Source organism: Nannospalax galili, unplaced genomic scaffold, assembly GCF_000622305.1.
Source record: "Nannospalax galili isolate Female #2095 unplaced genomic scaffold, S.galili_v1.0 scaffold307, whole genome shotgun sequence".
Taxonomy (NCBI): domain Eukaryota; kingdom Metazoa; phylum Chordata; class Mammalia; order Rodentia; family Spalacidae; genus Nannospalax; species Nannospalax galili.
Window position 1 is genome coordinate 4,233,630 of NW_008359625.1, and position 12,798 is coordinate 4,246,427.

General features: G+C 44.7%; 1 protein-coding gene across 1 annotated transcript in view; it reads right to left on the reverse strand.

Annotated features, from left to right (window-relative positions):
* Svopl (SVOP like) overlaps nucleotides 1–10,628 on the reverse strand; it is a 51,745-nt gene extending 41,117 nt beyond the window's left edge. Inside the window, exons 1-5 of the mRNA XM_017795696.1 lie at nucleotides 10,547–10,628; nucleotides 10,068–10,159; nucleotides 8,062–8,160; nucleotides 2,347–2,418; nucleotides 890–1,014 (exon numbers count right to left, since the gene is read on the reverse strand). Of these exons, the coding sequence (XP_017651185.1) occupies nucleotides 890–1,014; nucleotides 2,347–2,418; nucleotides 8,062–8,160; nucleotides 10,068–10,159; nucleotides 10,547–10,628 (470 nt within the window). The remainder of the gene's footprint in view (nucleotides 1–889; nucleotides 1,015–2,346; nucleotides 2,419–8,061; nucleotides 8,161–10,067; nucleotides 10,160–10,546) is intronic.
* Nucleotides 10,629–12,798: the final 2,170 nt, after the last annotated feature.

A 12,798-nucleotide genomic window follows, 5' to 3' on the forward strand; every position in this document is an offset into this window, starting at 1 on the left:
GGGGGGGAGGGGGGATAGGGTCTCATTATGTAGCCCTGACTGGCCTGAACTCTGGGATTAGAGATAGAGCAGCTGGCATTAAAGGTATGCATCACCACACTTGGCCTCTTTTAAAAAAAAAAACAAAACATAGTTTTAAACATGTTTTCTGGGGACTAAACTTGGGTCCTTGTCTAATAAGGCAAGCACTTTACCACTGAGCCATCTCCCCAACTTTGTCCTTTTTTTTTTTGTTCTTTTTTGAGACAGGGTCTTCTTGCAGCCCCAGCTGTCCTGGAACTCACTATGTAGACCAGGCTGGCCTCTGCCTCCCAAGTGCTGGGATTAAAGGTGTGCTCCACTACACCCAGCTTTTTTTTTTTTTTAATGTGTATGTGTGTGTTGCCTGCATGTAAGTAAGTGCACCTGTGTCATGCAATGCCCAAGGAGGTCAAAGGATCCCCTAGGACTGAAGTTACAGACAGTTGTTAGCTGCCATGTGGGTGCTAGGATTCAAACCCAGGTCTTCTGCAAGAACAACCAGTGTTCTTAACCGCTGAGCCATCTCTCCAGCCCTAACTTTGTCCTTTTTATTAGTAGTCTAGCAAGTGTTTCCTGGTCTGAAAAAATATTGACTAGTCTTTGGATCAAAAAAACTAACATACCTACCCTGCTAACATCTCCATCAAGTTGGTCATGATGAGCAGACTGCTCTGAAAGGAACAAGCACCCATTGCATCAAACAAAGAGAGAAACAGCTACAAAATCCTTGGCACGAGTAAAGCTGTTGATGTTGCCAGCTTATGAAACACTGTGTGCGTATGTGTGTATGTGTGTGTGAGTGTGTGTGTGTGTGCAAACTTATGGACACTCACATTTCTCTCGCAGAGATCCTCTGGGGAAGTCTTACCCTTGAGAGTGGCCAGACACGCCACACCCCACCATGGTCCGTAGAAAGACAAACCAGACGTAGGAAGGAGAGAAAGAAGTCAGTAAGGAGAAGTAGGCTCCCCATAGGAACGAGATCAGCAAAATCTGAAGCAAAGAAAGGGAACTCAGTCAGACCTGCAAGAGAGTTGGGGAACAAGTCTAGAACACTGTCAAGCCTGAGATTCTCAAGAAGCTAAGCCACAGCACTCACTGGTCTCTCACAAGCTTCAATGCAAACCAGGTCATTCTCAGGTCTGAAAGTCCAGTTCACCATTTATAAAGTCTCCTAATGTGTCCATGCTCACAGGGAACAGGAATCTCCATTTGCATCCCCTCACAGGGCTGTGAAAAGCACAGGGAGGAAGGATTCTAAGGAGCAAAGTTAAAGTGTGTGCCTTTTCTGTAAATTTACATGAAAAAGCCACAATGTGTTAAAGATTCTACAAGGCTGGTTGTCTGATGAGAACTGTGACTTTGAAGAATTGGAATGTTGCAGATCCAGAGCTAAATTATCCTGGGCTTTTTTCAGCCTCCTTAATAAACATTTATCACCCACTTCTTTGTCTGATCTAACATCCTGTGATGAGCAGGTAAAACCTTTGGATTGTACAAACAGATGATTAGCTTCCACCAAGCCAAAAGCTAAGAATAGCATTAGATCGCACCTGAAATCCATAGCCAAGTTTTACCTGCCCTGGTTGTCCACACCAACATATTTGATATTGCATATCAAGACCAAATTGGAACATGGAATTTGGGATGACCTGACTCTGTGTCCCCAGGCCACGGTCTCTTGTATTCAGCGCTAGGATAAACTATTCCTTATCTGAAGGGACTGTTAGTGTTCCCATGGCTTTAAAAATATGCTTGGTGAATTAAGCTGAACTTTGAGCATGCACGTCTAGAGAGCCTTGTGTTTTCATGAGAGAGTTTATACAAGAATGATTGCTGGGGAGATATCTCTAGAATGCCAGTTCCCCCGTCTGGTTTCTCATGGAACACATTGACCTAAATAGACATAACATGGAGATAATGTCACTGTGCTTACCTTATTTTGTTGAATTGTTATAGTCAAGCCATATTATTGTTTCTCAGTGTTCTGTAAACATCATGAGTATGAGAAGCCATTTTATTATTGCTCAGTTCTGTAGACATGTGACTGATTCTCATGAGTATGAGAATAAAAGCAGAGCTGTTGGGACTAATAGCACTTGTGTGGGCAAAGAAATCATACGAGTCCCCTGGCTAATTAATAGTTCCGTGGTAATCCATCCAGGTCCTGTGCCTGCCCCCTACCCTGTGTGGCCGCACTTGTCCCCTGAGGTGAGAGCTGCATTCCCACGTTGAGTAGGGCAAGTTCATGAAGGAGAAGCAGTGGGGAGAGGGCCACACAGGAGTTCACGGGAGAAAGGACCAAATCCTGCACAACTGACCTACCTTCCAACGGCCGTATCTGTCAGCCAGAAGACCAAAAATGATGCTGGACACCATGTAGCCAAAGAACACCATCTAGAGTCATGGTGAAGAAATATGATGCTCTTAACAGTTTTGTTTTTGGTTTGGTTGATTTTTTTGTTTTTGAGATAGGGTCTTCCTGTAGCCCCAGCTGTCCTGGAACTCACTATGTAGACCAGGCTGGCCTTGAACTCACAGAGATCCGCCTGCCTCTGCCTCCTGAGTGCTGGCATTAAAGGCGTGCACCACCATATCCCACTTACTCTTAACAGTTTTGGTAAGATCTGTATTGGCTACAGAAAATATTCACCAATCCTAACCAAATTTAGATTTCCCACAATATCTCAGGACTCCTGGGGCAGGAGGTGATGCTTCTTGTTGGTGGAGGCCACACTTTGTAGAAACAGACCATATGGAAATGGGTCCAAAAAGCAGGAAACTGCTCTCCTCCCAGACACTGGCCTCAACTGCACTCAGATTGAAGCTGAGTTTTCATTGTAATTAAAAAGAACTCTGTTCATGCTGCCCTGCCTTGCTCCATCACAAGTTGCTGCTACTAAAAGCAGTCTATGTTATTACAAACACAGGCTTCAACAAACACCAGAACCAATTACACTTCTAAAAACTCCTCAAGAGCTGGGGATGTAGCTCAGTGGGTAGGGTGCTTGCCTAACACACACACACAGCCTTGGGTTTGATCCCAGCACTGCATAAAATCAGGTATGAAGGTTCACGACTAAAATCCCAGCACTCTGGAGATGGAGGCAGGAGGATCAGAGGTTTGAGGTCATCCTCGGCTATATACAGTAAATTGGAGGTCAAAACAACTCTAAATTAAGGTGGACCCACCTGCTTTACTTTCCTTGTTCAGCACTTCACTCAGCCTGGGCTGTAAGTGACAAACTTCCAGAAGTTGCAAACTGCACTACTTTTCCTCTCAAGAAGTCCCTGGCTGATGCCGCCAGGAAATCAGAGTTGCAGACATCAGAGTTGTGGTATCAGCTCTGCTTCCAGCAGGTCTCAAAGAAAATGATGTTTCTCTCCAAGGTATGCTTTCTCTCCTGTTCCTCAGAGGGAGTCTCACAAGGAACTATTCTAAAGCCACCCCATGTGCATTCACCCCACTACACTTTGTGTGTGTGTGTGTGTGTGTGTGTGTGTGTGTGTGTGTGCGTCTATGAGTGCAAATGTATGTGGATACCCTTAGAGGTCAGAAGAGGGCATCAGTTCCCTTGGAGTTAAAGTTACAGGCAGTTGTGAGCTGTCTAATGTAGGTGCTGGGAACTGAAGTTGAGTCCTCTGCAACAACAACAAACGCCCTTAGCTGCTGAGCCATCTCTCTAGCTCCATCACTTTGTTTCTTTAACAAGCCACTTTCCCCACCCACCTCCTCCTGCTTTCAAGTCATATATATTCTATTACCTTACTTTTTAATCCTCTCCCCCTCCCTTAAGACCTCTTTTTCTCCTCTCCTGGTCCTCATCTTAGTTCATGATCTTTTAAAAAAATATTTTATTTTTATTTTACGTGTATCAGTGTATTGCCAGCATGCTCGTAAGTGCACCCTTGTCATACAGTGCCTGTGGAGGTCAGAAGAGAGTGTTGGATCCCCTGGAACTGGAGTTATGGATGGTTGTTAGCCACCATGTGGGTGCTTGGAATTGAACCAGGGTCTTCTGCAAGAGCAGCCAGTGCTCTTAACCACTGAGCCATCTCTCCAGCCCCCTTGGTTTATGATCTTTATCTCCCCTAAACACATATTTTAAAAATTAGAATCTAAGAGCCATCTATGAGAGAAAACATGGTATTTTTCTTTCTGAGCCTAGAATACTTAACATAATTTCTAGTCCTATACATTTTCACAAAAATGTCCTAATTCCCTTTTTCCTTATGGCTGAATAACATTGATTATGTAGTTATACTGCATTTCCTTTTAGTATTATTTTTTTGTGTATGAGTGTATTGCTTGCATTTAAGCGCACCAGTGTTGAGCAGTGCCTGTGAAGGTCAAAAGAGGGTTTTGAATCCCATGAACTGGAGTTACGGATGGTTGCTAGCTGCTGTGTGGGTGCTGGGAACAGAATCCTGGTCCTTTGCAATAATAGCCAGTGCTCTTAACCGCTGAGCCATCTCTCCAGTCCTACATTTCCTTTATGTATCCATTCATCTGTTAATGGCCGTCTGGGTGGGTTTCATCCAGATATTGTGCATAGTGTAGCAATCCACATAGATGTATCTCTGTGATAGTACATAAGAGGGTCCTTCAAGTGTGTACCCAGGAGTACATATAGCTGGATCATATAATAGCTTTGTCTTTAGTCGTTTGAGAAATCGCTACACTGATTTCTATAATGGTTGACCCAGTCCTATCAACACAATACACTCTCTCCACATCCTTGCCAGAATTTGTCATTTGTTTTTTGATAACCATTCTAGGTTAATTCTAGGCTGTCTAGAGTGAGATGAAATCTCAAAGTGGTTTTAATTTGCATTTCTTTGATGGCTAAGGATGCTGGATACTTTTCAAAAAATGTTTACTGGCCATTTTTTTTTTCTCTTTTGAGAACTGCCTATTCAGTTCATGAGCCCATTAACTGAGTGGAAATCTTGGGTGGGGGGCGGGGGGTGGTATTTAATTTTTGTATATTCTAGATATGAGCCTCCTGTCTGAGCTGGATTTTCTCCCTTTCTGTAGGCAGTCTCTTCGTTCTGCTGGCTGTTTCCTTTGCTGTACAGATTTTTAATTTCGTGTGATTCCATTTGTCAATTCCTGAGGTTATTTCCTGCACTATTGGAGTCCCTTTCAGAAAGTCCTTGCCTGTGCTTACGTTTTGAAATCTTCTGTTTTCCTCTAGCAATTTCATTGTTTCAAAGCTTTAAACTTTCAATCCATATTGAATTTTTATACAAGGTGAGATATGGATCTAATTTCATTCTTCTCCGTGTGGATATGTAGTTTTCCCAGCACCATTTGTTGAAGACCTGTCTTTTTTCCAACCTATGTTTAGTTGGGTGGCTATAGTTACGAGGGTTTATTTCTAGGTCCACTGCTGCACTCCCTTGGTCTGCATGTCTATTTGTGCCAACACCAATCTGTTTGTCATTATGGCTCTGTAAAATAGTTTGAGGTCAAGTATCATGACACCTGCATTGTTCTTTCTGCTCAGGATCACTTTGATCGTGAGTCTTTTGTGCTTCCACATTGCTCATAGAATTGCTTTCTCTAGTTCTCCAAAGAGTGCCATTGGAATTTGGGGGGATTACACTGACTCTGTAGGCTGCTTTCAGCAAAGAAGCCATTTCTACAATATTAATTCTGTCAGTCCACGAGCATGAAAAGTTTTTCCATCTTCTGGTATCTTCTTCAGTTTCTTTCTTCAATATCTTAATTTTTATCTCCATAGATTCTTGAATTATGAAGGCCATGCTTTTTGTCCTGTGCTCTCTGCTTTCTGGGGCAGAAACCTTGACTCAAAGTCCATGTTAACCCCAAAGCCTGTAAACTCTGAAATTCTGTAGTTCTGTTTGGGAGATTTCAAAGAGAAAAGACGGTGACTTCACCCCTTCCCCTCACTGTCATGGTCTGCTCTTTTCTTTAGATATTTAATATAAAACACAATTCAGCCAGGTATGATGATACACATCTCTGTAATGTAGCACTCAGGAGACTGAGTGGAAGGACTGCAAGTTGGAGACTAGCCTGAGTTGCACAGTGAGGCCCTGCTCAAAATAAGGAGGGAGGGGCTGGAGAGACGGCTCAGCGGTTAAGAGCACTGGCTGCTCTTGCAGAGGACCTGGGTTCCATTCCCAGCATCCACATGGAGGCTAACAACCATCCTTAACTACAGTTCTGGGGGATCTATCATCACTCTCTTCTGACTTCTGTCAGCACTGCAAGACACAGGTGCACTTATATACATTCAGGCACTCATACACATAAAAATAAAAATAAATAAAATGAAAAGGGGGAGGAGCTAGAGAGATGCTGCTCTTGGAGATGACCCAGGTTCAGTTCTGAGTACCTACATGGTGCCTAAAAATCATCAGTAACTCCAAGCTCCAGGGGATCCAAGCCCTCTTCTGGCCTCCACTGCATGATATATTTACTTATGTGCAGATAAAACACTCATAGACATAAAATACAAGTAAATAAGTAATTTTTTAAGTTTCTAATTTAAATACTACATAAACTTCTTTAGGGCTGACAAGGACAGATGTGCTGCTGTGATCAGGCATAAATCTGGCCTCCAAATTCCAAATTTTCCAGCCTCTAAGACACGGAAAGAAGCACAACTAGGCAAATCCCACACCCTAGTAAGAGAATGAAGAGTTCGCCAATGGTGACAAGGTGGGGGTGGGGTGGAGGGAGGTTAGTCCAACACAGATTAAACTTAACAGGCAAAAATCCAGTAAAGGCTGTGAGTGGAAAGTAGACCCTCTCTCCCCATCATCCTTCCAAGCAAGAGCTGCTCCTTTGTCCACATCCTTGTAAGCTGTGGAGGGAGGGTGTCAGAGACTGCTTCTAGAATTTCTATAGCCAATGTCAGTTCCCAACCCTTGCAGTCATACCAAATCTTGCCCTCAAAGCCTCTGTCATTTGACTGACACCATCATCACCTTCCTACCTTTCAGACACTCTGTCTCAGTAAGGGTCTGGCCACGTCCTATGATTTCTTTGTTAAATGTTTTCTTTATTAAAGGTCGCTTTAATAAATGATAAAGTCAACCCTCTCTCTTGGCCTTTGGCTTTTTGACCTCAGGAGCTGAAGTCATCCCCTCAGTAATTTCAAAACACAGTCTACCTCCAGACACTGGCATTTGCCACCACACCACTGCCTCTCTCATCTGCGTCTCTTCAGAGATCTTAGATAACACAATGATGGCCCTCATTAAAGCCCTTCAGTAGCTACCCACGTCTACAACAGTGTTTCCAATATGCTTTCTATGTCCTGAGCTTCTTTTCATATTAACAAAAAGATTTGGCATATAGAAAGTGTATTTTACCATCCATTTAACCAGAAACATAATTACTGTGAAGTCAAGTATGTGTTATTAAAATTGATTTGTTACATGGGATGAGAATTTGAAAACTGATGTACATACTGTATCAAGCATCTTTTGCATAGAGGAATTATTGCTTTGCCAAGATATTGAAAAGCATTGACAAAAATTCTGAGGGGCTGGAGAGATGGCTCAGTGGTTAAGAGCACTGGCTGCTCTTGCAGAGGACCCAGATTTGGTTCCCAGCACCCACATGGCAGCTAACAACCATCTATAAACTCCAGTTCTAGAGGATCCATTACCCTCTTCTGCCTCCCATGCACATTGTGTGCACAGGTGCTCTTACATCATGCAGGTAAAACACCCATACATGTAGAGACAGGTAGACCTCTGAGTTCAAGGCCAGCCTCAGCTACATAGTAAGATCCAAGCCAGCTGGGACTACAGGAAGACCCTGTCTAAAAAGACAGAAAAAAATAACAAAGAAAAAAAAAACAGAGAAGACTGGCTGGAGGCGGGGATGCCAGCAAGGCTACATGGCAGTGGTGGTTACCAGCAGTGCATGGAGGTAAGATGGTTCTGGAATTACTGAAGAAATAGCATCAGTCAATTATGCCTGTCCATTCAAGGTTATGCACTGGAGAGAAAGGCATTGAGCGCTTAAATCTGTTTATTCACATAGCAACAGGTACTCACTGTGGTCACGAACGCCACCTGCCAATTCTCCAGCTGCCACTCACAGCGGATGACAGGAGACACCACTGCTATCAGCATGATCTCCATGGCCTCCACAACCTTGAAGAGAAATGGGAGACAGCGCATGTCCATGTGCTAGCTAGCGTCACTCCTTGAAGGTGCCACCTGCCTAGTCCCAATGTCGTCTTTCCCCTTCCCCTAGATAGATAACAAGCCATGGTAGAGCCAGGCACAGTGGCACACACCTGCAGTCCCAGCCCTCTGGAGGCTGGGGAGCGAGGATGCTGAATTTGAAACAAGACTGTCAGAAGGAGAGAGGAGAATTGAAGAAATGATGAATTTGTTTGGGACGTGTCTTCATGACTCTGATAGGCCCATCATAGGATTTTTTATTATCGTAATTTGGAGGTCTAGTATAAAATGGTGGAACAGGGACAGCCAAGCTGTGGGGTTTTCTCATGTAATGTGTAGCTTGTCTCTCCTGGAGGATTACAGTCATGGTTAGAGTTTAGATGGCTGGGATGTTTTAGCTCAGAAAGTGTCAGGACTGGAGGACAGCTAGCCTTCTCAGAATGGTTGATTTACTAAACTCATCTTCCTTGGTAAAACAGAACAGCTGGGTAATGTCCATCTGGCCATCACTTGCCTAAAGATTCCAAAGGAAATACACTTGTTAGGAGTAAGACTGTTCCACCCTGACAGAATAGCCTTTCGGGAGAAGAGCCTGTCAGGGGTCCATAGATGAACCCCACTTTGTAGAAGATCATAGAAGATCTCAGAGAACAGAAGGACTTGGTATCCACATCCTGGGCTGTCAAGCTGTGAGGATTCTTTTACACACATTTTCATCCCCTGAGGCCCTGAACCCCAACTATTACCCCAACTATCTTGAACAAGAGCTTGAATAGGCCACAGGAGGAAGAGACAGGGCCCATGCATTCTCATGGGAGGACCAGTCCTCAAAGCAGTCTACCCTACCAGGTGAGGGGTGTGTTTCTGCACTCACAAGGACAGGTCTGCTCTCAGAGTGCATGATATAGGGGCTCGATGTGGTGTTCTGCCAACGAGTTCTTCTGGACAGGTGGACTGGGAAGACTTGAAACAGTTAAACAGTCTCAGGAGGCCAGAAGTCACGTCACTTCTATGGAGAAGCTCTGCAGGCAGAGGGTTGCTAGTCAAACCCTGCCACGTCACACCTACATGTCCCTTCTATGTGGAATTATGCAAATGGGGAGCCTTTTCTGGATGAGGAAAGGCTCTACGTTGCCTTGCTGGTGATCATGAAAGTAGGAGCAGGCCATGTCTCGATTTCCCTTTGGTGTCCTAACCTGTCTCTCGAGAGCACACAGCTTTGGAAAAATGCATCTGAACTTGCGAGCTGCCTTCATGTTGCCCAACTCTGACTTACTGTTTTGCTTTTATTTATTAGAGAGGGAGCCAGGCTGGTCTTGAACTCCTGGTAATCCTCCTGCCTCAGCCTCCCAAGTGTTAGGATTACAGGCGTGAGCCACCACACCCAGCTTTTATCATTTTTTTTGTTTTGAGACATAAGTTTCAGGTAATCCAGGCTAGCATTGAATTGGCTATGTAACTGGGGCTAGCCTTGAACCTCTAATCTTCCTGCTCCTTCCTCCCAAGTGTCCCAGTTATATCCATCTATTTGCTGTTTTTAGTGAATATTTGGTCAGAGATTTAGGGAATTAAACATCCCAGGCTAAAGAGATGGCTCCACTGTTAAGAGCACTTAGCTTCCCTTCCAGAGGACCTGGATTTCGTTCCCAGCACCCACATGGCAGCTAACAACTGTCAGTAACTCCAGTTCCAGGGGACCCAGTGCCTTCTTCTGACCTCCATGGGCATTGCACAACATGGGTGTGCTTACATACGGGCAGGCAATACATGCATAGACATTAAATAAACATCCCACTGCTGGAGGCCAGCAGAAAACTTGGTGTCTAATAGGGAGGTCAACATTGCAGATTCAAAGGTTCTCCACGAACACTCACCCCAGTGCTGCCCATGATCAGAAAGAGCGCTATGTGGAAGCGTCCGAACCCAATGGTCTCCACAGCATCCTCCACAGTGAATGTCTTTGTTGCTGACAAGGAAAATACAGTGTAAAGACCACTCAGGTGGGAAGGGAACCCGGAGAATTGTGGCTCACCTTTGCAGGGTCATCATTATTATTATTTATTTATTTGATTTTTTTGAGATAGGGTTTCTTATGGCCCAGACTGGCCTTGACCAGCTGAGGATAACCTTAAACTCTCAATCCTTCCTGTCTCTATTTCCCAATGCTGGGATTAAAGCCGTGCACCATCACACCTAGTTGATACAGTGCCTGGAATTAGAGCCAGGCTTCCTGCAGGCTAGGCATACACTCTATTAACCAGCCTACATCCGGCCCCCTAACTCATCATAACTAGTTATTACAGGAGGCTACTAAGTGACAGCTTGAAAGCTGGGCCTTTTCAGATGGTCTTACCTGTCTGCTGTGGCTCTGGAGACGCCTGGCTCAGCTTCCGAAGGCTGATGAACGTCACAGGCTCTGCCTGCTTGGCTGCCATCTAGATTGTTCCAGTTCCCTACACAGCTTCTCTGATGGAAGTCAGGGCAAGCAGCAGAGAAGAAATATGACTGTAGAGTGCTGGTCTAGCCTGCCTTCAACACTGTTGACAGAACATTCTGACCAATACCAACTTGGGGAGGAAAGGGTTCATTTCACTTACATCTCCCAGGTCATAGTTCATCACTGAGGGAGCCCAAGGTAGGAACTCAGGGCTGGAACCTGGAGGCAGACACTGAAGCACGGGCCATGGAGGAACACTGCTTACTGGCTTGCTTTTTTTTTTTTTTTTTTTTTTTTGGTTTTTTTGAGACAGGGTCTCCCTGTAGCCCTAGCTGTCCTGGAACTCACTATGTAGACCAGGCTGGCCTTGAACTCACAGAGGTCCACCTGCCTCTGCCTCCCAAGTGCTGGGATTAAAGGTGAGCACCACTACACCTGGCAACTTGCTTTCTTATACAATACAGGACCACCTGCCCAGGGGTGGCACCACCCACAGTGGGCTGGAACCTCCCACATCACTCAACAATCAAGAAAATGCTTCACAGATATGGCCACAGGCCAGTCCAATGGAGAAAATTCCCCAATTGTAGCTCCCTCTACTCAGGTGTATCAAGTTGACAACTAAAGCTATCCAGCACAAGTATATATCATAAGCTAAGTTCATGCCATACAAAATTGCCTTGAGCCCTCAAAAGTCCTAGGAGGTAGGCTGGGGAGATGGCTCAGTCTGCAAAATACTTGAATGCATAAAGACTTAAGTTCTATTCACAGAACCAGGCCACAGAGCTGGTGTGGAGACAAGAACCCTGGCGCCTGCTGGATGGCCAGCCTAGTCAAATCTGCAAGTTCTATGTCAGCGAGAAAGCCTCAGAAAAAAGGTGGGCTGCATTTCTAACGAACAACACTCGAGGCTGACCTCCAGTTCCCACGCACATGCACACACAGATACCCAAGGCTGACATCTGGCCTCCACATGTGCACACACTGGCACCCACATGTACACATGTACCTACACGTACACACACAAATACACATCCTAGGAGGTATTTTTCACCCTTATTCATCTGTTTCCTCTAGAATCAGATTACTCAGATTTAGACTCTTTCTTTGCCTGGCTTTGAGGGGTTTGCTTTTTGTACACTTCCATGTCCTCACCCCTAAAGTGGGGGTAATAGAATTGCATCTAATAGGCTGGTACGAGGGTTGGATGGAGTTCATAGAAAGTGCTTATTCTATACCTGGCATGCACTGAGTGCTGAGTAAGTGGAAGCCAGCCGCTCCCGGAATTCATCCCACTATTTACTTTTTACTGCTTCTTAAGGATGCATTTGGTGCCACCAAAAAGAATGACAGCAAAGAACGGAAACACAGCGGAGGTATCAAAATGCGTTGCTCATAGCAACACTGAAATGAAGACACGAAGACCCCACTGATCACCTTTGGACAATGCTAATAAACAAATTTACTCTCCTGAAAATTATTAAATATCACCTTTTTTTGTAGCCCCAGATGGCCTGGTACTCACTATGTAGACCAGGCTGGCCTGGGACTCACAGAGATCCGCCTGCCTCTGCCTCCCAGGTGCTGGGACAACAGGCGTGTGCCACCACACCCAGCTAAATATCATCTTTTTATTGGTCTTTTTGAGACAGGGTCTCCCTGTAGCCCCAGCTGTCCTGGAACTTACTATGTAGACCAGGCTGGCCTTGAACTCACAAAGATCCACCTGTTTCTGCCTCTCAAGTGCTGGGATTAATGGTGTGCACCACCACGCCCAGCAATATCATCTTTTTTACATGCATTATATATTACGGTAACCAAACAGTCAATGGAAAAAAAATGAGTTTCAGCTAATTCTTGTGCTAAATATGGAATTAAATTGCCACTATTTGGGGACTGGCAAGATGGTTGTTCTTACACAGGACCCAGATTTGATTCCCAGCACCCACATGGCAGCTAACATCATCTGTAACTCCAGTTCCAGGGGATCTGATGCCATCTTCTGACCTCTGTGGGCATTACATGACATGGGTGTACCCACCAACATGCAGGCAATATACTCATATGCAAAAGAAAAAATATTTTAAAATTGTAACTATTTTGCAACTGCTATAAAAAATAATGGATCTAGGCCATAGGGATCCCCAATGATTAATAGACCATTAAGT